This window comes from Dicentrarchus labrax, unplaced genomic scaffold (assembly GCF_905237075.1).
Source record: "Dicentrarchus labrax unplaced genomic scaffold, dlabrax2021, whole genome shotgun sequence".
Classification (NCBI taxonomy): domain Eukaryota; kingdom Metazoa; phylum Chordata; class Actinopteri; family Moronidae; genus Dicentrarchus; species Dicentrarchus labrax.
The window spans coordinates 12685734-12713627 of NW_026136712.1; the positions used below are offsets into that span (position 1 = coordinate 12685734).

The 27894-nt window shown below is 39.3% G+C and overlaps 1 protein-coding gene across 6 annotated transcripts in view; it reads right to left on the reverse strand.

Moving 5' to 3' along the window:
* plce1 (phospholipase C, epsilon 1) overlaps positions 1 to 27894 on the reverse strand; it is an 81353-nt gene that overhangs the window by 13250 nt on the left and 40209 nt on the right. For 5 of the 6 annotated variants that reach the window (XM_051418145.1, XM_051418142.1, XM_051418144.1 and 2 more), the window contains 25 exons: positions 18058 to 18215; positions 17672 to 17839; positions 12342 to 12487; positions 12048 to 12195; positions 11799 to 11909; positions 11579 to 11688; positions 11351 to 11467; positions 9385 to 9510; positions 9112 to 9248; positions 8542 to 8648; positions 8173 to 8297; positions 7899 to 8043; positions 7624 to 7782; positions 7316 to 7430; positions 7080 to 7188; positions 6865 to 6987; positions 5571 to 5707; positions 5255 to 5493; positions 5004 to 5065; positions 4759 to 4924; positions 4555 to 4662; positions 4188 to 4304; positions 3317 to 3475; positions 2767 to 2902; positions 2468 to 2509 (listed from right to left, as the gene is read on the reverse strand). In XM_051418145.1, coding sequence (XP_051274105.1) covers positions 2468 to 2509; positions 2767 to 2902; positions 3317 to 3475; positions 4188 to 4304; positions 4555 to 4662; positions 4759 to 4924; positions 5004 to 5065; positions 5255 to 5493; positions 5571 to 5707; positions 6865 to 6987; positions 7080 to 7188; positions 7316 to 7430; positions 7624 to 7782; positions 7899 to 8043; positions 8173 to 8297; positions 8542 to 8648; positions 9112 to 9248; positions 9385 to 9510; positions 11351 to 11467; positions 11579 to 11688; positions 11799 to 11909; positions 12048 to 12195; positions 12342 to 12487; positions 17672 to 17839; positions 18058 to 18215 — 3270 coding nt within the window. The remainder of the gene's footprint in view (positions 1 to 2467; positions 2510 to 2766; positions 2903 to 3316; positions 3476 to 4187; positions 4305 to 4554; positions 4663 to 4758; positions 4925 to 5003; positions 5066 to 5254; positions 5494 to 5570; positions 5708 to 6864; positions 6988 to 7079; positions 7189 to 7315; positions 7431 to 7623; positions 7783 to 7898; positions 8044 to 8172; positions 8298 to 8541; positions 8649 to 9111; positions 9249 to 9384; positions 9511 to 11350; positions 11468 to 11578; positions 11689 to 11798; positions 11910 to 12047; positions 12196 to 12341; positions 12488 to 17671; positions 17840 to 18057; positions 18216 to 27894) is intronic. The other variant, XM_051418146.1, reaches the window with a different exon arrangement.

Sequence of the window (27894 nt, forward strand, 5' to 3'; positions counted from 1 at the left end):
TTAGTCAAACAAAGCAAGTGATCTGAAAATGCCTATAGAGACATAAGTCAAAAATATAAGTAAATGCATTCCCAAGGAATAGTTAATTCAATCTAAAAAATAAAAATGTAAAAATAAAAAACTGGTCTGATAAAGATCCAGCCTGGATTTAAAATGTCTTTGCTAAATAGAAATTGTGCATTGGACTTGGTGTGACAGTTTCTCTTGATATACTGTATGTTAAATCACCAGTAAGACATGCATTTCAGAAGAAGTAAATTTAGCTTCTGAGAATCTTACTTCTTATAAAAACAAATGCTGACATTGCATTTCAAGAGAGGAGTTGGGTTTTTTCTTGTTATTTTAATATAATCAGAGTAATGGTGGTCCCTAGAGTTCATTCAAACTTAAAGGTACTTCTGCATTAACTTCAGCATTCAGCCATAGAGGACGGCAGGTGGGGACAATTACAGAATAATTGTAAAGGGGAAAAGCAGTTATCTGTATCCCTAAGTACTTGCAGATCCCATGAGCATATTCCCAAGCCAAACCCCGACAAAAGCCCATCCCCATTGATATTCAAAGCAATGTCTATCAACTGTAAACAGGAGCAACAGTAGGGAGCTTCCCTTTGCTCCCATTCCTCCTACACATCCAGCGTAGCCAAAAAAACATATCAGCTTGAAAATGCAGAAGCTTTTTATCACAGAAAACTTGTTTAATTCTTGACATCTGGGATCTCTTCATTTCAAAAGGGTTTGGCAACAGAGTTGACCCTGAATGTCATCCTGGAGACAGTAGCCAGAGAAGTGAGTTGGACCAGACTGTTAAACAAGAGATGGTGGCAACTTGGCAGTTTAGCGGCAAGTTGTTGTATTTACTGGTGCAGCTGATGTTAAGTTCAAGCATGTAGGGCATAATGGACACTGTCCATGGTGGAGTGTAGTTTATTTAGCCAGGGATGTCTTGCTAGCTGTCTGATTTCAGTAAAAAAAAAAGGGGTAGAGTATCAAACTGAAACCACTCTATGAGGTTTTGATTAGCGAAATGGTTTTTGAAAGGTCTATGGGACAAGCAGAGGGCAAGGATTAGGAGAGAGCAGTGCTGGGACTGGGACAGGGTAGTTTCCCCTGGTCTGTTGTTTAGTGTGGGGGCAGCGTAGGGCCTGAGAAACCAGATGGCTTTGTTTTGTTTCCCTGATGAGCCTGCCCAGCCACTGGCGAGGTCACAGACAAATACAGTACGAAGGGTTGGAGGAAGGGAGGTGATGTGTTTGTGGGAGAAGAGAAATCATGAAGACAGCATATTGTTAAAACACTGACTAAAATAAAGAAATCTTCTTCTTTTTTGCCATTCATAATTGCATATGTTTCAGCAACAGTCAATATAGAGGTAGACAGTATGGTCCCATCCTGCTCTGACTCTGGAGTTCCTCTGGAAGGTTGTTAAATAGTGTGGCAGATACACGCAAAACGTCTAAAACATACGTAACAAGCAGGCCAAACACAAAGACACACAAACACAAGCATGATTACTATCAAAAAATAATATTCAGGTTATTCTAAACACAGTGTTCATAGTGACAGAATCTGATTTAGAATAAAAGTCATTTTGGATGATGGATACACAGAATGCCTATTGTTAAAGTCACTTCCATTGGCACACTGCACATGAAAAACTGCTGTAGTAAGCTGGGAGTTAAGGACGCTTGTTGTATTACTGCAATAACATAATGGTGATAAAACAAGTGTACATCATAACAAACACGCCTGATGTCGCAAACCACCCGCTGTTAGCACTTTAGTAGTGATGAATATTCTCTGATGGCACCCTACTGAGATTCTAAAACCATTTGAGTTAGGGCAATTACAAAGTAGAGTCTTAAATTCTGAGTTCTTGTCACACATGGTTGTCCTCATTTTACTGGGTCCAGTGGAGTGTGAGGGAGGATGTCTTGTAACAGAGGTCATCAGTTCAAGCCCTCAGTGTTAACACATTAATTATATCTCAAACTGTCAACACAACTTCCAGAATATTTTATCCAAATGGATTGGATGACATTCCTATAAGTTGCTTAACTGCTGCTTACCATGCAGATAGACAGATAGCTACAGCACAGACCTGACACCCAGAAACAGCAGAAAGCTAGCAGCTATCACAGTATGCGGGCACACACAGGAATCAGTCTCCAGCAATGATGCAGATCACTAGTGCACGACTACATACTAGTGTTTCCTCTGTAGTTGTTTTGCAGTGGTAGACAAACACAGCAAGAAAAGATACCATAATTTGCAAAAGGGATCCCACAATTTCCCCTTAAAACTCAACTGTAGGATCTGTATTCAAATGTAGCATTTTAAGGAGCCATTTTAAGATACTAATAATGCTGGTCAAAGGGAATCAGCGAAAGACCACTGGCTACCACCGCAAAACAAAATTAGATGGAAACACTGGTACATAGAGTGACGCATCAGAGCCGTGCATTTACCTTCCAGGCCATATGAGGCAGTAGAGGCTGTGAGGACATCAGCTAAGTGGAAAACAGGCGAGATAAAATAAGAAAGGAAAGGAGTGAGAACAGAATGTGAACAGAAATAGAGACTCAAGAGTTAAAAAAAACAGGGACAGAATAAAGGTGTAAACAGAAACGGATTCAAGGCTTACAACATAAGAATCAACATATAATTTATGTGCTATTTTATATTGAGAATATTGTAGGTCAGTTCAGTTTTTTTTTGTCAGTTTTGTGCACTTGAAGTGTTTTCTTCTCCTTGCAGTTCTCCTTACCATCTGATAAAGATTCATAGTCATAGTCGTACTCGTCTTCTTCCTCTTCCTCTTCCTCATTGGTGTGGTTGCCAGGCGAAGTAACCCCTGGTGCCCCATTGCTAGCCTGGGCTTGCATGTGGGCCAGCTGGTGAGCCTGTGAAAGGGTGAAAATATTATAACATAATATAAGTGTTACAACCTGGGAGTAAGTGCATGTAGTAAAAAACTGTGTGTGAGAAGAACTCATGTTTACAAAGATATACCTGTATCTGACTTCAGATCTATATCTGCCCATTACCTGTAAATATACAAGCTCTTATCTGCAGAGATTAAAGTGTGTATACTGAAGCACATTATGTGTGCTAGGTAAACTGACAGAAAATGGTGTGATGGAAACATTAACATCTATTATTTATGTGTGACAGCACTCTAACAAACAGTGTTGAATATTAAATGCACTAATGCTACCTGGAAAGCCATTTGAAGGATGACTTATATGAAATATAAATTATTTACATGTTTTTATATGTGTATGTTTGGACAGGATGTCTTGCTTTCTTCTAAAAACCTTCTGTTTGAGTATGTCCACTGGTGCCTGGTGGGCTTTGAGCTTCTTGTTCTTCAGGAGGATCCTCCCCCGTAGCTGCAGCGGCGACGGCAGGTGCGGGTCATCGCTGAAGTCACTTTCAAAGAGGAAGCGTGTTACGAGACGTTCCCCAAACACCGTCTAATGAATAAATATTCAAACGTGACAGACGTCAATAAAACGCGTCCAATAATGTGACTAAAATGTAATGTCAAGTGAGAGGAGGAGAGGAAAATCAAACTGCTTTTATCAACACAAAACAACATTTCAAATAAACAAGCACAGAGCTATCTAAACATGAAAGAGTTTTCTTTATCAAGCCACTCAGAAGTCAGTCTCTAGGGAGGATACGGATGCTGGGAAGTTTTGTTAGATAAAAGTAAGATGATATTCCATGATGTATCTGTCATGCCCAAATATGAGTGGCCTTTAGAGTATAACTTAAAAAAGAAGAAGAAAGGGACAGTTGTAGCCTGGAGATTAGAAAAGCAAGCCTCTGGCTGGAAGTCTGCCAGTTCAAATGCCCACGGCAGCTGAGAAAATCTGGAAAAACTAATCAGTGGAGTACTACCCTTACTCGAAATCCCACTGAGGAAAACGTGTGGTTGTACTAGAAACTTCACTACTTGAAGGTGTAGGTGCATGTAAATTGTGAAATATAAAGCATGGAATTGCTGAAAAAGGAGCATGTGTGCTTATATAAACTAAAGTTTTCAGTCTATAACATCAGAAACAAATAAACCACACATGGAAAAAATAGTATACTATAGATGACTATAGATGATAAGTGAAGTCATATCTTGTATATTCATGCAATGTCTAAATTTCAGCCATCTTGTAGCTGCTGTCATACCTTGAAGATTTCAGCCATCTTGCGCTGCTGTGGGAGGGAGCAGTGGTTCTCTATGGACAGGATGACGGGCATGTCAGAATTGACGAATGCAGACCGGTTAACTGCTTCCACCACATCCTAGAGGAACATGGGAGAGATTCAATTCTTAGAAACAGCACTCCAACTTAAACAAGGGACAATAAATCTCTATGAAAACCAAAACTAATGACATCTACTGAATCAGCCCTTACATACAACATCAAATAAAATACGGTGTTTGAGGGCTCTGATTAGTTGAACTCTGATTACATAAACCATGCAAGGACGTATTGGAGCAGAAAGCAAGGTGAGCCAGTGACTGATTAGATTATTCCAATGCATATCTAACCTTAAAGGGAATCTTAGTGGTGAGTGTGTGTCCGTGGTAAATGACTGGCATGCCGTCGTCACCATCCCAACAGTCCAATTCGACGCTCCTGCAGCCTTGCAGCAGCACCTGGTGAACAATGACATAATGATCAGACACAAACATACAGAATAGGAGCTATGGGTCACAGAAGTTGTTTAGTAGGTTGACAGGTGGCTCACTGACCTGACTGTAAAGCTCAACAGAGGACTCTCCTTTGAGCTGGTGTCCAGTCAGATAGGTGTTGTGAGAAGACTCAATGTAGTAGTAGGACAGAGGATACTGCAGCTCCTCCGGGTTAATCTGGGATTCCTCAATACGGGAAGCAAAGTTTTCCTTATCCATCAGGAACCTGGTGTGGAGATTGGGATGGTTAGATAACAAGACACAAGGCTGATTATAAATAGTATTTGTGAATATTTTTACTGTACCTTGCAAAGGCTTCAAATGACATCCAACCCATTTGTCTCATGCTTGATGAGGGCTCAAATTTCTGCAAGAGAAAAGCAAGAAATAATGAATTACCATTATTGATCGAAAGTTAATTTTCCTTCCTCATGTCTCAGGTTTCCTTTATTCTTTTTCTATTCATTTTGCTACATTATATGTCCTCCATCTCCACCATCCAGTTCATGTTAAAAACACTTTTTAATCACTGTCCTTCCCGGCTCCAGACTCCTACCTGTATAATGCTAAGAATCTCATCATAGCTGAGGTGCTCTCTCTGGCAATTAATGAGAAAGTCATTGAGCTGAGGAATAGCCAATCCCAAGACGCCTAGTGATGCGTTTTCCACTCCTGTCCCATTGGTCACAATGCTGGCTGCTGCAATGGCGTCTGAGATCTGCTTCTGGTTGTCAGACATCTGCTGCCTCGTTCGGATAAACAGGCCAAGATCAGAGCCGTTGCGGGTTAACAAGTCTGGGAAGGAGAGGATGAGGTTAGGCGAGAGGGAGGGCTGACAATATATAAATGAATCTTATTGTTTGATCTTTTACCGAGGTCCGGCTGTAGCCCTGAGTCTTTGTCGTCTATCCTGAGGTTGGTGTAGAGAGGAGCAGACTCTGGACTTGAACGGCTGCAGGGGACGGCAAAGGTGTCAAACAGCTCTTTCAGGTCCTTCCTGCTTCGGATACTGTGGAGGAATAACAGAATATATATATTTTCTGGCCTTTTATTGGCATATTGTGACATGATATGTCAGGAAAGGTGGGTAGAGAGAGAGGGGATAACACGCAGCAAAGGGTCGCAGGTCGGATTCGAACCCGGGGTGATGCAGCAACTCCGTACATGGGTCGCTAGCTCTACACACTGAGCTAACCGGGTGCCCCCATTTGGGAGATTTTTACACTACAGACGCATGTGTGCAGAAGCATTGTGTTAGATCAGCACACCAAAAGCTTTCTTGAAGCCTAAATTAAGGTGATCTTTTCAGAGTACTTGAACTTGAAATACGTTCAACTACATCTACATGGCCGAATGAAAAGACATTTATAGACTTTCATTCAACATATATCCTCTATACGTTGCAATATTTGGTTTCAATGCAGACATCCCTTTACAAGCTCTTCTCACTGTTCTTGATAACAAACTGATGCAAGACTGAAGAATTTTTTCAATATTCATGAGTTAGATTTATGTGTGAAACTTAAATCTGAATGTGTAGGAGGTGAAACAATTAGCCACTGGACAGAGAATGGTCAATTGGCCAAATACAATTCATCTCCGGTACCATCTTTGGAAAATAAGCAGAATTTTTTTTTGAGGGGCTGATCTGTTGAAGTACTGTAGTTCCACTTTCTCTGCATAGCTGAGCAAGAGTGGAATTTAAAAAGCATAATGCTGGGCAGCAGATTAGAGGATACACTACAATCTAAGAAATGTAGGAGGGCTGGTATGACAATAATCCACTGCTTATCAAGGCAAAACATTGTTTCCTTTCATTTGACAGGGGAAAATATTATAGAAGCTAAATATTATAAAAACAGGAATTCTTGGAAAACGTTGTAGGCATGATAACCTTGGAAAGAATTTGTTGAATTTGTTTTATCATACTGTCTTCAGCTGCTATGGATAAAAAGAAAATAAAGAAGTCAAAAAGGCTGAACGGAACATGTACAGTATACACACATCAATGCTTCAGGTCATTAATGAATGTTGAATGATCACATATGGCCAGGAAAATATGTTTGATCAATGTTTTAGTTTGGCAAGATAAAACAGAAGCATATTTATTTCATGCGAATCTCTGCTAAAAATGTTAAAAAACAGTATCTAATTTTTGGTATCTACCTGAAGGACTTGAAGAGCTCAACAAACTCAATGAAGCTCATCGTGCTGTCAGAAATCATGAGGTTCTGGAAGCCTTTGAGACAGCCTTTACCTCGACCGTGCCAGGACCTGCTGCTCCATGCCCTGCAACCAACAAAGAAAAGGGAAAATATATTAACCTGAGTGAAAGTGAAGGCTTTCACACCTCCAGTCTTCATATACAGTAATAGTCATACCCAGGCTGTGACTTAGCAGTTCCTGAGAGGATCGGAGAGGATTGCGGGCGGGACTGGTTGGACGCCGCCATGCTGGATGAGAGAGAGAATGGTCCAGGGAAGCTGTCCTCTGTGGAGGCAAAGAGGAATGAGGGTAGAAAAAAAAAAAAAATCAAACAGTATCACAGGAAATTATCTGTTAAGATCCTAATGCCCTGTAAAAATTGTTGATTCTTAATAGCTCCATTAAATGTCACCTGGATCTTCTTGGTCAATGCTGTCAGACTCTGGTCCATTTCGATACAGTCCCTCCTTGCAGCTCCGTGTTTTCCTGGAAACCATCTCATCATCTGTGGCATCCCCACTGTCTCCCTGTGTTGGGTGTGTAAACACACATGCTATGTTAAAAACAAGTAACTATTCAATATTAGAAACTAAGTGTGTGAGCTGGTAGGTGTATCAAGGTAAACACACATTGTTGATAAGAGTGACAGCTAAATGAGTTCTAGATATGACATACTATGAGAGCCACAGTGACATAATGAAATTGAACTTTTTTACTGACCCTGACAAGGACCTTCTTCTTCTTCTTGGTCTTATCGTTGAGAGGGCTGTTTTTCTGGCCGCCAGGTTTTTCCACTCCACCTGTACCCATGTTCCACCTCCGCCCACCAAACAGCTCAATGGCATGGGCTAGTGTAGGACCTTCATACCTGCCATCCTCCTTACAGAGATAAACACATAGGTACAGAGGATTAGATGGACATGAAGGAAGACAGGCAAGGACATCCTCACTTATGGAAAAAAGGCATGTGTACAAAAAATTAAAACATTGTTTACCTGATACAAACTGACATACTGCCTCCTCAGCCACTGCAACCTTTGGTCAGGAAACTTCTTTAATTTTCTGGTTGCATTCACCAACTCTGACAGGCCCTTATGGAGCATCTGTGCCGTGTGGTTGGGGGCCACAAAGTGCAGGAGTCTAATGGCAGAAGTTAGGAGATTAGTTAAATTATTTAGTAAACAGCAAGGTGTTGTACCTATGTACCAGTGTAGCAATGCACCAGTGTACAAAATATGGATTTCAAACCAGGGTGATGGCGGTACTAACCTGTTGTCGGTGGTACTGAGACCGTAGAGGAGGCTGAGACCATTCTCCTCCACTGTCATCTGGCTCAGCTTGTTTTGCAAACATACAGCATGAACATCGACTCCCTGATGACCTTGGAACACTGCCTGCACATTCAAATAAACACAATATTATATTATTGTAAGTGCATTCTAACTTGTGACTGTTAAATGCTTAAAACACAAAACTGGTATATACACAAGATACAAGATAAATGAATATTCTTGCAATGCATGTTTGAAAACTTTGTGACCAAACTTGAAATAATGCAGCTCAATTTGGAATGGAATGTAAATTTAAATAAAAAGCTTAAGCTTACAATATTTTGCTTGAATACATTTTTCAACAAACCTTCACCACACCCAGGTCCAAAAGGCCCTCTGCTAGTCCAGCCACTACAGTCTGTCCTAATCCCAGTGGTGGATCTGTGGGGGAAGCCCCTCCGCTCTGAGGCTTACCTGCAATAAATCAACACTTTTACGATATGTTTGAAATGCAGTAAAGGCATAGGAAATTGAGCAACTTACAACCAGTTTAAATTGTGTGTGTTATAAAGTCATGACACTTACTAACTGTGGCTAAACATGCATGTTTGAAACATAATAATGTCATAGGAAATATGATTTTTTTATATCATGGATGCACTTTTTCCATTTGTTTAAAGAGTAATAATGAGAGAGGAAATGGGCTTGTCTCCATGACATATAAACATCTTAAAATGTACTGGTGTACGTAAATCTTTTCAGCAGTTGTTGCAAGTTAATTTTATCATATCCACTTTAACAAATCCCACAGTCCTTCTAGAATTAACATTTTTTAAATAAAAAATTAATGACAATCAGTTCCCAGCAGAAAGATACACATGTATTTTAAATTATATTTAATTTTTTTTTTAATGACACATTTTATGTCATAATTTACCCCAGGTGAGTGTTGTGTTGTCAGGTTGTAGTCGCAGCAGACAGCGAGCTGTGAGGTGGCTGTCCTGGTCATAGTGGATCACTGTAGCCCCCTGCAGCAGAAACTGGTGAACGTCTGGTTGTAGCGACAACACATACCTAGAGAAAGAGAATACAAATTGAATGGATTGTCTGCTGAGTTATCTTTGTGTGTGTGTGTGTGTGTGTGTGTGTGTGTGTGTGTGTGTGTGTGTGTGTGTGTGTGTGTGCGCGCGAGTATGTGTGTGTTTCTTACCAGGGGATGAGCTCAGTGCCATGGCTGAAAGCTCTGTGTGTCTCCTCAGTGCCTTGAAACTCCACCTCCTTTACCGGTTCAGACGACAAGTCGCCCTCTGAATCTGACAAGTCTCCTACCATGAATCTGAAGACGGACAGGAGAAAAAGTTAAAGAAAATAGTTACCTAACCTAGATTTAGTAGCTGAGTTACAAAGTTAATTCATAGAACTACTGCATCAGAAGCAGTTATTTAGAAAATGCATTGAGGTCTAGTCAACAAGGAATTACCTGCATCTACAGTAAGATAAACAGTAAAAAAAAAATGTGTCTGTACTGTAGAGCATCGGTTGAACAAGCATAGAAGCATCATGCACTTGTCATTGCACATTCCTTGACCGCTAGAGTTTCGTCTGAAACCATGTTAATGTTCAAACGCCTGACACTCTTTTAACCACTTACAAGACACGGTTTGATTCTGGTGGCATCCTAAATGAATGTGAACTAGAATGGGAGATGGGGACAAAGAAGGGGGAGAGCAATGAGATGAATAAAGAGCGTACAGAAAGGTTTCCACACAAGATCACAGAACAGAAAAGAAAAAGAGGAAAAAGAGGATGCCAGTGAGAAAAATCAGGAACACAAAAAATTGGATTCTAAACCTCTTTGAGTAAGTTAATATTTATCTGCATCCCAGTACAGACAAATGAACACCATAACCCAAGCCAAAAAAAAGACAGTTGTTTAGACAGTTGTTTTCCTGAGCTCTAACATGAAATAATATATCAGAGTCAGAGAAAACTGTCTAGAAACAAAGGGAAGATAATCCAGGTTCCCTTAATACAAACAAGCTTGAAATGATTATGCTTTCTAACAACATTTTCATGACCAAATTCCAGCTTGTGCCATTAGCCACTTTCCACCAGTGTGCTGAAACGTACCAGAGCTCTGTTCCTTCCTGTCCTGACAGGAAACTAACCTGTTATCTGTTTTTTCTGTGACACTTGGGTTTATGTGAACATCACCTCATATCAGTAACAATCTGCAAACGTGTTCCTTCACAAACCCATTATCTTGTGCCGGTGTTTATGAAAGACAATATACTGTTCAGTAAGAGTTTGGAAAACATCCAGTTCATCTGGCACCAGAAGGTGTGCTGTGAATGTAAAATATCAATGTGTACTTTTAATGGACCGTACAGAATACACATTCCTATTATGTAAGGAAACCAATGTTTTATATTGTTTAGACAATATTATGACCATTTTCTCAAGAGGCGTATTTTGGCATTGAAAGTAAGAGACCAGCCATACCAATCATTCACAGTATGGCAGTATTCATAGTTCTGATGTAAATCAGAACATTACAGACCCATTTTCTTTTACATTGTCCATGAGTCATTGTCTGTGAGCAAACAGGGAAATAAAGAACTCAAATTTGGAAACAGACCTTTGGCAGGAAGGGTCATAATGCTAAACAAGAGAATATTTCTGCCTTCAAGGAATGCCTCATTTTAAATAGGTTAAGGGTGTCTTTAGATTCAACTTCAGTGGTCTGTAAAGTAATATGGTGTTATACAAATTGAGACTAAGTATATAATTATTAAAATAAAGAATATAGAAGAAGTGAGTGAATGAAGAAGTAATTCAGTTAAACACCAGGGGAACAAAGTGACAACAACTACAGTATGCAATCAACTGATACATAATGTCGCAGTGTCTTGATGGACTGGGTCACATGCTATGTGCCATTTGATACTGTACTGTATGAATCATAAGCTAAGTCACAACTCGCAAAACATCCCCCACAGATCATCCTATAGCTGGATGGCTTCAAGACCCTGCGACAGAAAACATTCACTCTTCTAAGGTATCCTTAAACACGATGCTCACATTTTTGAGACCCAGAGTTGCTGTTAAGTACAAGATGCTGCACGCTGAAAGAACTGGGATAAACAAAATATAAAAAAAAAAAAGGGGTGACTGACTGATTGCGACAGCGGTCCCTGAAGGAGTTGTTTCTGGACGAAGGGGACGGGCCAGTAGAAGAGGGACTAGTGGACGCCTCATCGGGATCCTCTGCCTCCAAACTACGATTACAAGATCTGAGAAGCAGAAAGAGGAGAGTCAGAGGTGAGTCAAATGCCAAAAAAAAAAATTTGATAAAAGGTGAGTAGAAGATAGTCTATTTTTTCGTTTTCAAGGATGTAGTGTACCTGATAATCTGGAGGATATTACTGACAGTAGCTTCTTTTTCTGGGACGTGTAGCCCATCTGGACCAGACCGTGACATGAAGTTGTGCTGGCCGCTGTAGTCAGACACAAACTAGAGAGAGGACGGACCAAACAAAGAAGGATGGATTATTCTTACTGCTTAAATTAGTTCTATGAGATGTGTGTATGTTAGGGTTAGATGCTTGTGGGTGTTTACTGTACTTCTATTGAGTCCTCTGTATTATCTGGAGGAGGTTTGAGGCTGATGATGCTTGCTGTCCCATCCAACGCCTCACTCAGCTCCTTCAGAAAAACCCCACAGAATGGCACCACCTATGATGTGAGGAAAAACACATTGGTCAGATAAGAAAGAAATAATGTGAATTATTAGTCATGAAACAAATACATGCTGATTTAAAGGGGTTATTTTGGACAAATTCCCAAACTTCACCTGAATAAACAGCAACCTACCTTGCATCCTGGAATATTGAGAGCTCTGGTCACAACTTTCTTGTACTCAGAAGAAGACTCGTGCTGAGCCATGGCGTCCTTAAGGCTCCTCATGGTCTCAATGTCTGACTGGTCCATGAACTGCCACATCTTCAGCACCTTGCGGGACCTGGAGGTCAAAGAAAATCTCAAATTCCAGTTGGTAAAACCTTTTTCTGTGTGGTTGTATAGTTTTTTTTTAACAAAACAAACATGCACATCTCTGTGTAATGTATGTGAGTGTATTTGAGTTAGTGTCTGTGTGTGTCTTAAAACCTGAGTCCAGCCAGGAACTCCATGACACCGTTGTAGTTTCCCATGTTCCAACAGCATTTGGCCACATGGACCAGGTAGGAGAAAACTTCTCTCTTCTCCTCCATGGATCCTGCTGTCAGGATCAGCCACGTCACCCATGAACTCACCTGTATACAGAGTTTTACATATAATGGTACAAGTTAGATCACATTAGAGATGATAAACTAACTAACTATACTCTTGAAGGCTGTACTTCTCCACCAGAACTAATTAGAGTAAAGATGTAATCATTCATGAAACACAGTTAAGTTGTACCTGGTAGAAGGACATATTTTTTTAAAATGTGTTATTTTTAATTCATACCCATATTTAATATTTAAAATAAAAATATTTTGAATTTAAACAGAAAAAAATTAGCCCTCTCCAGTGATAAAATATCTTCTAAGCCTTAGTACTGGTGCAATATGCTACATGTCACTACATGAAAATAAGAGATTTCTGATTAGACAATCCACATAAAGGTTGACTTCATGTACCAAACCACAGGATGATTTGTAAATTGTGTTAGTGTTACTACAAGGTTGTTACTAGGTGTGTTAAAACCCAGTGAACAGGAGACGAGGTCCATAGCCAAGTGACGGTCAGATGAAACAACTGTATTGTGTGTGGTCTTACTTGTGCTCGTGTCATCTCTTTAAATTCTGGTATGGCAAGCTGTGTCTAAAGTGGTCCAGTAATGTATGCACAGGACTACGGCAGCTGGCCACACACACACACTCAAGAAAGAATGCGATCAGATATCTATCAGCTGCACTCTGTCTCTGCACTGACTGCACTCTGTCTCTGCACTGACTGCCCTCTAGCACGCACAAAAGACATGATGGAAGAAGCAGATATGTATCAGGGTCAGCTTCCTTTAACATTCTCTATGACATAGAAACACTGACATGCACACACATACAATACAGGAAAAGATCAGATTTCAATCTGGCTGCTTCTTCTAGTGTCTCTATGTGTTTGAGCCTCATGAATGTATTCACACAAACATAGAGAACACACACACTGAAACTCCCTAACCCCTTTGCAGGCGGTAAAAACATCCCCCTGGCCCAGAGATCTATTACTGGGTTATGTAAGGATCTTTAAAGCCCACCACAGACTGACTTCACAGGGACTAAATAAAGCTACACACACACACACACACACACACACACACACACACACACACACACACACACACACACACACACACACACACACACACACACACACACACACACACACACACACACACACACACACACACACGAAATGTAACAAAGTACTGAGTTTCAAAGATTTTTGTTTGTTGTGATGAACCACTAGTAAAATGTGATTTTTTTTCCCTCACGTCACCTCCGACCCCTCACTTGATTAATTCACAAGCAAGCACAGAAATTATACATAATACATGCAACCAACCCCCGTGCCCATCTACAGAATACAGACCCATTGACATACACTAGGTATGAGACCATAAATACTCACATATCAAGCATATATACAATTTAACACACAGTATATACACACATCTTAGATAAGAGCTTGTACGTACACAGAACTTACTTCATGAACATATGATCTACAGTCTTTGATGAAGTGCTAAATTCTATTTGTCAGACATAATTTCAAACTCACTTAACTTAATAGTTTTATGGTTTGTTAAGTCTCACATTTTCTCCCTATCGAATACGAGTGAAAGCGCACCAATTTATGCATTCCTATGTGATAGAAGCATGGGCCGAAGAAGGGCTGGGGGTTGGGAAGGTTACTGTGAAAATGTAATCCATCTCAGGCAGTTAACTGTCTCCTCACTAACGTCATGTTTTGATTTACTCAAACTGAGAAACATGAAAAAAGAACACTTAAGTTAAAGTTGCACACCTTCACATCGCCGACTTTCCTTTTTATCATGGAACCGTAGATGTTAACATTTCCTTTTTTAAGTGTTCCATCTCCATCTGCTGATGACGATCAAGTGATATGATTGAAAGCGCCAGAACAGCTACTAAATGGTTCTTACGTTGGGAATGTTTTCTAAACTGTTGTTATCGAGGTAAAGAATGAACTTTGAACCTCAGCTGGTAAGCTAACATGCACCAAAAAATGTATATTTTAACACCTTTAATTCTGGAAATACTAAAAAGATCCTGTAGTGAGACTGTTTTTTTCTAAACTAAAATGATACATCAGGAAGGAAATGTTACCACATTACCACATCATTCTAAACTGTACTTTTAATGTTTTTGCCTTTGAACTACAGTAAATATCAGATAAGAAGAGCATCTTGGGTTGCACATCATCGCGCCACATTGCTGTTGGTATCCAGCTATCTAGCACAGTTATTAACTAACCAGGTGACTTGAATGTAAACGTAAAAGCCACTATTTTCACAGTCTTACTTAACTTGCAAAGGTTTTAGTGTTTTATCATTAATTTGAACAACCTTGAGCATCAGACACTCCTGGTAATGTAGTGATTGAGATGCATACCAAGTAAAGTTGTTTCCACTCAGGGAACTTCGCTTCCTGTCAGACCCCCTACTCTCTCCCCATGTTTCCTGTCTCTAGCTTTACTGTCACTATCCATAAAGGGGACAATTCACCCAAGAAATCCTTGAATATCATCACCATCTATAACTGTAATTAACCATTCCCAATACATTCATACAATAACATACAAAATTAATTAATTCTCCAAACACTATTGCATCATAACAAAGTGCACAGCCTCATCTAGCCGTTGCAAACTCACTGTAATTAAGTAATTAGCTGATTCTATTCATCACCGACAGAAATTCTTTTCTAACTTGTCACTGTTCTCAGAAAAATCTCTCCTGAGCTGGCAAGGAGGCAGCGTCACGCTCTAATAAAGCTTCAGATATGCTTATCTGTTACTCCCCTGCTCTGTGCAGGATGTGCGCACCTTGCATGAAAATCTGCTATCAGTCACTTCTAGTCGGCAGCTGGCTTGAGTAACAGTCACCATCTAAACCCCTCTGACAGCCTGCAAAGTGGCTTTTGAATCACCACAGATCAAGGTGGTGTAGAGAGCTGGCATCTCTTCTAATATTCCAGATAGCAAAAGTGTGTCCTCAGTGTTGTGAATGGGAGATAAAAGACAAGATATGAAGAAGTACTATATATAGAGAAGAGTGTGTAATGGCACAGAAGAGCAGAAAAGAGCAAACAAGATACAAGGAAAAGCAGGAGTTGTGCAAAAAGTTTCTTTCCTCAAACAAGAGCCTCCCTTACATATATAGCGTTGTCAATGGCAGCTTGACAAAAATTCAAACACATGCGCGCACACACATAGAGCGAGAACCGGAGCTAGGTACAAGCTGATCCCCCTTGATGTTTGTGTATGTGTCCATCTGTCTGTCCGTCTGTCTGTCTCCATCTGGGTGCGTGTTATTAGTTGAATTATGAAGGTCAGTTTCTCCTTGATACATGAATTACATAACCAAGGTTGACAGAGAACTATTACAAACTCAACCCATGAGCACATACTGTACTCACCCTGTCAAAGCTAAACAGTCCGGACAGACACAAAGGGGCCCAAACTGCTGGCCCTTCCCTGCATCCAACAGTTCTCTTGCCATGCTATCCTTTTTGAACTGCAAAATCTTTCGCTCCCATACATGGCTTGAAAATGTCAAGACAATGTTGTCTGTCAAGTGTGAAGACTAAAAATGTAATATCTCAAAACTGTGGATCCAGCCCAGGGCAGTGTTGGCAGTTCTTAATCAAGGTGACTTCAATATTACCAACATAATGGTCACCTTTTTTCCTTGTAGTTAAGATCTTTTTTTTGGAACATATCTTATTTAACCTGTGAAAATGTATTTCTACATTGTTACTTTAAATACCTAAAAAAATCTTCTATTACAGAACACAACCCAGAATAAGTTATCGTAACTAGCACTTCATCTAAATTATTGTCAATACCAATTAATATACTGATTATTGTCTCAACTAATTGTAGTTGTTGTTGTATCAGTAGGGGGCAAAATTAATGTAATGAATCAGAAGTTCCAGACCAGTTCACAAACAGAATACAAAAAATTCATCCCATTTGAGAAGAGAGATTTGAAAGATTTGAGAATACATGAATTGTTGTCATTATTGCCGGATGAATGGATTCATTGATGAATCATATCTTGATTTGTAACAGTGCCAATAATGGTTTGTTTGAGTTGTTAAAGAATAAGAAACAACTCCCTATAATGTGAAGGAGAACTAAAAGTTCATTCAAAAAGATGGAAGAACCTTTTTCTAAGCTAAGACAGAATACTCGGATGGTATCTCATCTGTCACAATTTGAAGCCACTTCAGGGCTTCATCAGTGTCTTCAGATGGAGAATCACTGTTGTCATTCGACTCCATTGTGCCCATATATGGCTACAACACACATTTGGGAGACTATTTTTTGTGTGTCCCTGCTCCCGCCGACTTAAATGAAAACCAGCTGATGTGAAAGGCATGCAACCTAAAGATGACATCATCAGTTCCAATCAATCTCTCCCTCTCTCGCGCTCTCTTTCTCAGCAGTACGGCATTGTGATTGTTTATTCTCGATGTCACTCACCAGAAAAGACACAAGGGAAGAGCAACCTCAGCGGTGTAAGTTGCTTAGACATTGCTGTGAGTGTGCATGCATGTGTGGACACAGTGTGTGCTTCAGTCATGAGCTGATAAGTTGATATGACTCGCACAGCAAATACAACCAGGCAAGCCCAGCTGAAGGAAAACACAATTACTGGTCTGCTATGCTTTTCAAACTTTCATGTCAAATGGCAATCTCTGAAGATGTCATTAAGGGGAGGTCACTAAAGGGCACGATCGAAGGAAGCACTGTTTTTTTTATTAATATTTTCCCAATAGATGACAAGTGCCCTCTTCCAACATGAATAACATCTCTATATGGTCTTGTTTGAAAAGTTTTTCAAAGCATTTAGGAGTCAAACCATGAAACTATTCCACTTAGATTGCTATCATAGATTCACAAGTGATCTCATCCAGATTTACATCATGTAGTAAAAAGTGAGCCTGTGAGATATACCGTAGTAGACTGTGCAAGGTTACTATGATGAATCACAGCTCTTAAAGTTGAATTAGGCTTACTGACTTCAAAAGGTCACAACACAAACAGGGTAAAACATGTAGATCTTAGGTCTGAAGGAGAGCTAAAGCAATAATGAATTAACTGATTAGTCAATCCACAGAAAATGAATCAGCAACTTTGTGTTCATTGATTACTTGTTTAAGTAATTTTTCAAACAAAAATAAATTTTATATAAGCAGACTCCTCACCTCATTGAAGCGCGCTACCAGGTCCTCCACAGCGTTACTTCGCTGAGCACTCTGGGTAGGCATGGTGGGCACAGACAGCGAGGCCTTGAGGTTTGGGTGTCGTTTGGTTTGACACTCTGGACTGCCCAGGTCTCGAGTGAGGAAACAGAGGTAGTCCAAGGGAAAGACCTGCAGACAGACACAGTATTGAAGGGATAGACGAGTGAGTTATTATTATTGCCAGCTTAGAAATAAACCTTTTCTCTTGACATGCTAGTCATTTTCTCGTTATGTCTTTATCCAACCTTATCCAACCCAATTTGAAACTCTTGTGCAATACAGAAACACAATACAATAAAAAAAATATTCTTTCATTTTTTGACCCAGATGTGTGTTTGTGTTCCCACCCGTTGGTAGAGCTGCTGCTCTTGCTCGGTGAGGATACAGGCGATCTCCTCTGGGAACTGAACAAGGTGGCGCACCTCTGCCAGCTCCTTACTGATCCCACTGACACTGGGAGGAATAGAACTGCTGCTGCTGGTCATACTGTTGGCCAGCTGACGCTCTGGAAGGGACAGATAAAGAGTAGCAAAAGACAGAAAAGACATTAGCGATCCTACTTTTTCCACATGCCACATCATCTAGCTGGTATTTTAGGTCCGCAGTCAAGAGAAAAAGACTGAATGCGTAAAAACAGAGTGAGAGAGATGAAGAGAAGGTATGAAATACCCAAGGACAGCGGAGACTGCTGTTGTTCATACAAGTAAAGAAATGGAAGGAGAAGAGAAATCAGAGAGGAGGGATTCAAAATGAGACATTTTATCTACTCTGTTTACTACACTACACTACTACACCTTAAAAGTTTTAAGCCTCAATGAAATGTGCATCTCTTTTTCAGGATTAACCTGAAGGTCTCAAGTACTCTGAACAATCAATCATTGCATACCATACACTCTCTAACCTTCAACCAGCTGAGAGAAGCCAGCACACTTCACCCCCTAGAAGTAAACAGCATTGATCACCTGCCAGTTCCTGTGTTTGGATTTCAGTCAGGTCCATTAGTCTGTCTGTTTACACACATTCGAAGACACGCACATATGCAAACTTTTCCTCATCTCTGCTAACAAGGGCCTAATGGACAGTTTCTACACTGGTGCTGGAGCTGCCAGGTGACATACTGTACATTGTTGGGATGAATGCCACATAAACAGGCTCTTCCCATCACAGCAACTTTTCCAGGAAACATTTGAGGGACTCTTTGAGGATTTTATCTTGCAGTTTTATCACAAAAATGTACAGAACCTATGTTAATCACTGGGACATAGTTTCCGCCCCCCCAAAACTTCCTTGCTGAGTGGTAAAACTCAAGTTATGACACGGCACCTTGACACTGTAACAAGCTAAAGTGAAATGCCACAAAGGCTAGGATATATACATAAAATTGAATGAGCACCAGGAATTAGACAGAGTCTGCTAGGTCGTTGTGCACTGTCATACACACAGAAACCTACTCGTACCCCCTCCTGCAACCACACACACAGAAAATAGTGTATGCATACACATATGCAGACACACACTTAAAGGTTGTCCTTGGTAACCCTTGAGATGTGCAACAGGTAGCCATGGCAACAGCTGTGACTGGTCTGCAGGAAAAAAATAGCTTATTTACACAGTTTGATTTGTGGATCCGGCCTCACAGCTTCTTTAATGAACTCTCAGTGTGTGAGTGACTGCGCGTGTGTGTCTGTGTCTGTGTGTGTGTGTGTGTGTGTGTGTGTGTGTGTGTGTGTGTGTGTGTGTGTGTGTGTGTGTGTGTGTAGGAAAGAACATAGACAGACTGACCATAAGCGACAGTTGGGAACACAGAGAAGAGAGAAAAGAAGGGGAAAAGGAAGAAAGTAAAGATTAAAAGAAATACACTTGTAAAAGTGGAGTAAGGGACAAAGCAGGAAAAGGTTATTTGAACAGAGACAAGATCAGTGAAAAATTCATCACACAAGCAAAAAAGAGAGAGAGAAATTAGAGCAGAAGAGAAATGGGAGGAGAGGACAGAGATATGATAGAGGAAGGAAGGGATAAGTAGAACTAGTGGAAATTCTGTAGTTTAGACTATGCAGCAGGTGTGAGCTATCTATCACAGTTAGAGAGACAGCATAATCCACTAAATCTTTTAAATTTCCTACAGAGAGACCGACTACAGGTTATGAAGGATGGTTCATTGTACAGTCTTGACCTGGACAACATTTTTCATAGAAATATTTGCATTAAATGAAACAGAGAATAAAAACAATTTGACAACTGAAACGAGTAAAATGTGTTTCAGAAGCCTGATGTCCTGAGGCTACACAGAAGCTATTTGGCCTGTAAAGAAATTTGCATCCTGGCGAAAATTATTACTGAGCAAATTCAATGCATAAATGGTCCTCTCTTCCTATATTGAATGGCACAGGTATGCAAAAATGTCTTTAAAATAACCTCAAGGGTTTCCATGAAACAAATACACAATTTTACTTAAACTGGTTGTGTTAAAAACAATAGAAGATAAGATAAGATGGAACATAAAAGATAACTTTTTTATCTCACTAGATATATCTCCTCATCTCTCCCCCTTTTTACATGCTGACCTTCTGAAGTGGAAATGCAGACACCCTCGAATCAGTGATATGAATTTCATGACCGTGCAGATGCTTCAATCATTCATTTATTCATCCTTTAAACTGGGAAACAGACAAAGCTGGCAGACAAGGCAGTGACAAAAAAGATCTTAAGAGATTCTAAAGAATTAATTAAAAGCAAATTAATAAAGAAAACAATTATTACAGAAAACAAAAAAATTCCAACTGCAACATATTGACGATAAAGAAAACAACTGTGTTGCACATATAGCTGTATCAATCTCTGTTCAAGACATACATTATGAACCTAAACTGTTTCGTGTCAAAGCAACGGGTCCCAAATTAGAATCACCAGATAAAAAATGTTAGAAAACATGTTATCAGCAAATCATTGTGCTTTATCTTGTGTTATTCATGATATCTTTAACTACTGCCTGCAAAGCTTCACACAAACTGTTCAATACCAGTAATGACAACAGAAAGCTGTGATACATAAACACTGAAGACTGAATGGAATGAGATCTTGGATTCCAGTGATGGTGTAAGTTTATCTAATATAATCAAATGGACCCATGAGAAAAAGCCCAAAGCACTAGTTTGAGAAACACTGATATATATAGATATTGATATTGAAGCACTTCTACTGTGGGACGGAGAGAACATGAACCTGGAATAATTGACCATTCCCTGTGGTTTTTATGCATGGGTTTACTCATTTGTAATGCATCATGAATACTAATACACTGTGTGTGTGTGTGTGTGTGTGTGTGTGTGTGTGTGTGTGTGTGTGTGTGTGTGTGTGTGTGTGTGTGTGTGTGTGTGTGTGTGTGTGTGCGTGCGCGCGCGTGCGTGCGTGCATTGGATCATTTTCTAAATGCAGTGGTGGATGGAGTACAGTAGATTGGCTGAACATCCTTTTTAACCATTTCCTGATGTTTTTACACATAGCATGCCTCCTCTCGGGTGATGTTTAGAGGGTTACGTGTATGTTAAACAGTATATGCACATTAAGATTTAGAAACTTTACACTTAAAGCTGGCATTCACATCAATCCAATTAAGAAAATGACATGTAAGTTGTTGTTTATTCAGATGAACTCTACAGTGTGTCTGATAATGAAAAAAAAGTCAGTAATCTATCTTGATCTGATTATTTTATATCATTTTTTTTTATCATGTTTGCCTTACCTCTGATCATAGCAACAGTACATTTACTTGAGCCATCACCATCACTCCATCCATCAACATACATCCAATATAATTTACATATATAGTAGTAAGTATAAGAAAATCAATGCTTCAAGGGGTTCACCAATGCCAAATCACAGCAAAATGAGTCTTGTTCAGTGAGATTTTTTTCTAAATCAACAAATTACTGACAACAAATCACTGGCCAATCCTGTATGGCAACGTGACTGGAAAAAAATAGCTTAAGCCTTCAACACTGTTTGTTTTGTTCACTGAGTAAATCACAAGTTATGTACACTCAACCAAAGGAGAGGAACCTTGAACATAGACCCGGCCATCTTTCTCTGCCAGCCAAGTACACACATACACACACACAGATACGAACATTATTCTCACAAGCACTTTCAGAACTGATGACAACTTCCCCCCTGGAGTATGTAGGGCATTCAAACAGGTGCAGCACAAACAGCCTGAGTCAAAGGAGTGTAACAAATTAGCCTTTTGAACCTATAAATATCATTGTACATGTAAAATCATTTCTATTCCAAACAATCTTATTTCGATTTCTGGTCACCCATTTTTACAAATGATTGATTAAACTGTCCTGCAGTATGAAACCTGTGTAGTGTTGCATGGAAGCATCACCACTTGTGAAAATCTGTAAAAGCTGTCTTTAAAATCTCCAGCCAACCTGCAGCATCAGGTAGTTTCCCTTTAGACCACAGCAAAACAATAGTTACTTGCTTTTAATCCATGGCACAAATAGCCTGCAGTAAATAACAGAATAACATCTGGTAATACATAGCCCTTGCTGGCATACACATGCACATGAAACTACACACAAGTAAGGTCATGTACGAATCTGTGCAAATAAAAATCAACAAGTAACAGCAAACAAACTAACACGTGCACAGCGGCAAACATGAACAGACAAAAATAAACAGAGTAAGGACTCATAATAACACAGATGCAGCCAAATACACAGACACAGCAGCAGCAGCAATAAACATTGATCTGTCTGACTGCTGACAACACTTGAATTATCACAGGGAGTTTCCCTCTTGGATCAGATATGCACACTGCATACACACACAGAACCACATGCAGGCATAAATATAACATTTAGGGTTCTTCCGGCCTTTCTTCGTTAGTGGCGAGGACATAAACCAGGATAAATGTGAGAAGTTCGGACCAATTGAGCAAAAGTCTCCTAGTTATTAAACCTAAGATCAAATTTCAGCATCAAATGTGGCACATAATTGAGCCAAGAGAAAGTAAATTTGGAGATGTAGAGATTTTTAAAGAAGCATGCAGAGCAGAATCTTAGTTTTACATTATTCTCTTCATGTGAGGGGCATCAAGTCAAACTATACTGTGAACGAGGCTTCATTCAATTTGAAAGAAAGAAAGGTACACCAAATGAGTTTGGTGTCTCTGTGTAACTTCACAGTGACTTGTGATATAAATCAGATGGAACACAGGTCATTTTGGTGGTTTTGTTTTTAACTGTAAGGTGTATTACTGTATCTTCAGAGTCTAAACATATCCACAGCCATGTGTGACATTCATTCTTAGGGTCAATTCAATGTGAAGTTGCCCAGATGCCTTCTGTCAGGTTTTTGGTATGAAGGGGTCACGGTGCACAACACTTTCTTACACACATTTTTCAAACTGCTGTATCACCCATCACACATAAATGTCAAAGTTGAGTTGGTGCGAAGTGTGTTTTGAATTTACAATTTAATAAAGTCTTGCATTTCAGAACGCAAAATATAAAAGGAAACAAAAAAACAAATCGCAAGGCATAAAAGAGCATGCTGGTCTAGTTGGCCCTTATATAAAAAACCTGAGTCACACTCTGTGAGGGATGAGCTTCTTTGCCAGTAAGCACAACAACACAAAAACTACCAAAAAAAACAATAGATTGGAGGTAAATGTGACATTTGATACAGTAAAACCTATTAAAGATATGAAAAACACAGAATTTAAAAAGATACATATGGCACTTTAAGGTACAGCTCAACCACAAAAGACCACAAGTCCTGCCAAGATAGTTAAAACGCACATTGAAAAAGTTAGCCTGCATTTTGCACCAGTTAGAGGTTAAAATGAATCAACTACATATTCCACGGAAAAGGATTTTGCAATTTATAATGAAAGTTATGTAATGTAAAAATAAACTACCACCATCAATAACCAACAGACTTGCGACATGAAAAAATCTGATTATAATCTCACTAAATGTGTAATATTTCTTAAACAAATTAGCTAGCAAATGACTTGTTATCATAATCAGATTTTCCTGATTACCTTGTACACAAATGCAATTCAAGTGATTCTTTTCAATGAAAACTCCCCTTGATCTTAATATGCATAGCAACTAAGTGCTGACCACTCTAGGCAACATACATATTACCATACACATAAAGTCACTACATTGATTTAGACACACTAAAAAAAGCACACACATATGCAGACAGACTTTCATATGCCATAATGTAACTCACATTTCTTCTACTCACTGATCAGCTTGAAGTCCATTCTGTGAGAGTGCTTCATGGTTTGTAGATACAGCTGGCCACTCTGCTTCCACACTGACAGTTCAGTGGTGACCGAGGTACACTTGTCCACATTTGAGCCCGTCGAATCCTGTCTTTCCTGCAGCTGCTCGCTCTCTCTTTCTCTCTCTCTCTTTTTTCTCTTGCCCTTAATCCATTTCTAACTTAAATTCTCTCCAGCTCTCACTATATATTTGTCTATTACTCTTGTTCCCCCTCACCTGGCTTCTCTTCGTTTTCTTATCGGCAAACAATCCTCTCTCTCTCTCTCTCTCTCTCTCTCTCTCTCTCTCTCTCTCTCTCTCTCTCTCTCTCTCTCTCTCTCTCTCTCTCTCTCTCTCTCTCTCTCTCTCTCTCTCTCTCTCTCTCTCTCTCTCTCTCTCTCTCCCTTCACTGACACCATACATAGTTCACAGCCATGCACTAGAGTTAGACCAGCCAGACCATCCCACTGCACCAACACACGCAGTCATAAATCAGTCACTCATATGGACAGGCTATAGAAACAAGTAATACGGGATAACAACAGATCAAAAAAACATCTCCCATCTCTTCTCTCTTTCTCTCATCATGTTATTTTACACTGAATCATTGAATGAAAAATGCAGTATATTCTTCTTTTTTTTTTTTTAAAACAAGCTGACATTTCCCATTACGTGCAAGGTAATGTCACAGTAAGGTGGTGATTGCTTGCAGTGTTTGCACGATACTGCTCGGAGCGTCTTTAATGGCTTTAGTCAGATACTGCATGCCAGTAAGGGCTCATTTTGATAAACACCTCAAATGTGAGGATTTGTTCTGTTTTATATGAGTGCAATGTGAATCTCTTTGGGTTTAAGACTGTTGGGTCTGACAAGACAAGCAATTTGAGGACAACACTTTGGGCACTGGTTAACTGTGATGGGTACAATGTTACAGAAAATGTATCAACTAAACAATAACTATAAAATATAATTAACAGATTAAGTAATACAGGAAATAACTGTTAATAGTAGCCCTACACAGTACAGAATAAATTCATGCTGGATAAAGCAAGTTACCTTGTATGCACAGAGCAGATATTATTACACATTTGAAACATTTTCAGCAGTGACCTTCACTTAATTGGTAGCTACTGCATAACTTTGTTCAGAAAGGGTGTCACAAAATAAAATCAGCTACAGTATATGAGCAATCTGTCTATATAACATTCCCTCCAACTTAATTAGAAAACAAGCTGTTATTTTATTATACCTACGTCAAAATATTATCTTTGATTTCACCAGAGTTAATACATAAACAATGGCATATTTGTACAGTATATACTGACATTTTTTGACAATTAACAAGTAAAAGCAAATGTCACAGTCCAGTCTAAGAACGTTCTGATTAGTATTTTTAGCAGTTATGGCCATGTAAACAATATGTGCTCTTGAAATCCTTGAGACTTCCCCTCCAGTATGATTCCCCACCACATCTCCTGTCAATGGGTCTTAAATGCTGGCAGGCAACACAATGTACAATGACGACTGAGAGGAAGAGAAAAAAAAAAGAAAGAAAGAAGAAAAGAAGAAAGAAACACCAATATTGAGTTGAAGGATGGCAACCTATTACTGACCTACCTACTTCCTTTTTGGCAGTACAGTAAATTGTGCTATAAAGGAAACGAGGTCAAGAAAAGCACTTAAACCACTCCCATTTATAGTTCACATGAATATGACTAAATCCCAGTGGTCTGCAGTAGAGTTTTTCTTTGTACTTAAATAACTATAACTGTGTATACTTTAACAGTGAAGGAGGTTGCGACACAAAGATTTAATGCCAAAATGAGACATCCACTAAATTGCAGCTCAATACTGCAAAGGAGAATAATAACCCAATGAATGAATTAATGAATATGATGTCTCAGTTTCTTCTAGTGCAATTAGATGATTAGATGATAAATAATTAGCAATTATTTATCATTATAGCATTATCGATTAATCTAACTACGTTAGCCGTTTTCAGCCTGAGCTAACGTCTGTAAGGCAATAAGGCAAGACCAGCTCATCAGCCAACAACTGAGGAGGTGCAGTTAACTTTGCTGTCCAACTCAGAGAGAGGGAAGAGAATCGCCCAAAATGTGGCACACAAAGTCACTTTACAGAATACATACCTACATGCTGCAGCGAAACAAATTAACAGATAAAACAGACAAAACACATTTTCACACATTTAGTGAAAACTAAACCTGCGAAAGCCACAAACATCAGTATTTAAGCTGACACGGACTGGGCAGGCAATAGACTTCACAAAAGAAAAACAACTGCTTCTAATTACTGACATATTCAGCAATGATTTATGTCCTCTCTATTCCTCAGTATCTCTACACCAGCACACACACACACACACACACACACACACACCACCTTGACCTTACCTTTGTCTTACCCAGTTGACATTTTTTCCAATACCAGTATTTCTCTTTATAGGTGTCAGTTTACCCTCACAACAAAAGCCTGTCACACTGACCCAGACACATGTAAAATACCATTTATCCTCGCCAAAACATTCCTCCTGACCTGCTAATAAAACCAAATAATTGCTACACTACAGAAATACATAATTCATTCAAATACATCAGAGAAACCAGCAAAATGCTTTCAGATCATTACAGTGGATGTGGCATGTAGAGAAGGTGTGGAGAAACATTCCACCTCTCATCAAACACATAAAATCTCCGAGAATACACCCAGGCTGGCCAGGCGATTATCCTCGTAATCCTTGAAAGCATTTGGGCCAGAGCCACTGGTCGAGTTTGCTGAGTTGTACTTCCAGCTGAAGTTTTGCTACCACTTAACTGTATCTAAAATCAATACCTTATTAGGACAGGATAGGATAGGAACAGGGATAATATACACCAGCACACTGCATTTACCAAGTAAAACAAAAATGGAGACCTCAGTATCTCATAGTTGTGACTTAGTATGTCATAATTATAGGAAAACAAACTCATAATTGCTGGATCTCTATCTTGTAATTATGAGATCCTTTCTGTTTATCTATGAGATCAACACTTTTCAATACTTTTTTTTGTACCAATCCATTCAAAATATGCAATGCACAGACACTGAGAATGGAAAATGAACATAGGAAATACAAATAAGATTACTACAAAAAAGATCCTAACGAAAAACCTTCTCTTATAAATGACTTCTGGCATAAGCGCACTTATTGTAGACTTATATTGACATAAATATCCAGGATCTTCGTCCAGCAGGATGAAGGCAAAATGAAAAAAGGAGAGGAAATGCATGGACAGAACAAAAAAGCTTTTCTATAGGTGACCCTCACCAGAGAGGATTTAAAAAAAAAACCTTAGATAGTGGTGGGCACAACATGTTTCTAAAGCTCCAAATCCCATCCCCTGTGACAAATTCTGGATGAACAAATAGCACAAGCGGGTGAAAACTGAACCAAACATGAAAGATACATCTCTTTATTCACCTGGCATAAGGAGCATCCTTGACGCTAGGTCGTACACTCAATGAACAGACACAAACGCTTTGTCTGTTAAGGTAGAAATGTTCCATATAAGTGTTCATTTTTCAAGAGTACTGGCAAAGTTTTATGTTCTGCTACATGAAAAAAGCCTGTTCATTTTAAACTGAATTACACAAGTTAAACTTTATTACAAATGCATGAGAGATTCAGAGCAGGTTGTTATGTTGAAACACTGAAGAGAGGAACAATACCATAAATGGTGAGAAAGTAATAACTACACTAACACTATCCAAACTCGAAAGTCTGACCTTCCCCAAGCTTCAGAATAATGAAATGTCTTTTATGACATTTGATAATTAAAATTGCAACCACTGTCTTTTAAAAACCTATGCCCTAGCTTAAAATGCCGTTTTGAGTCAGTT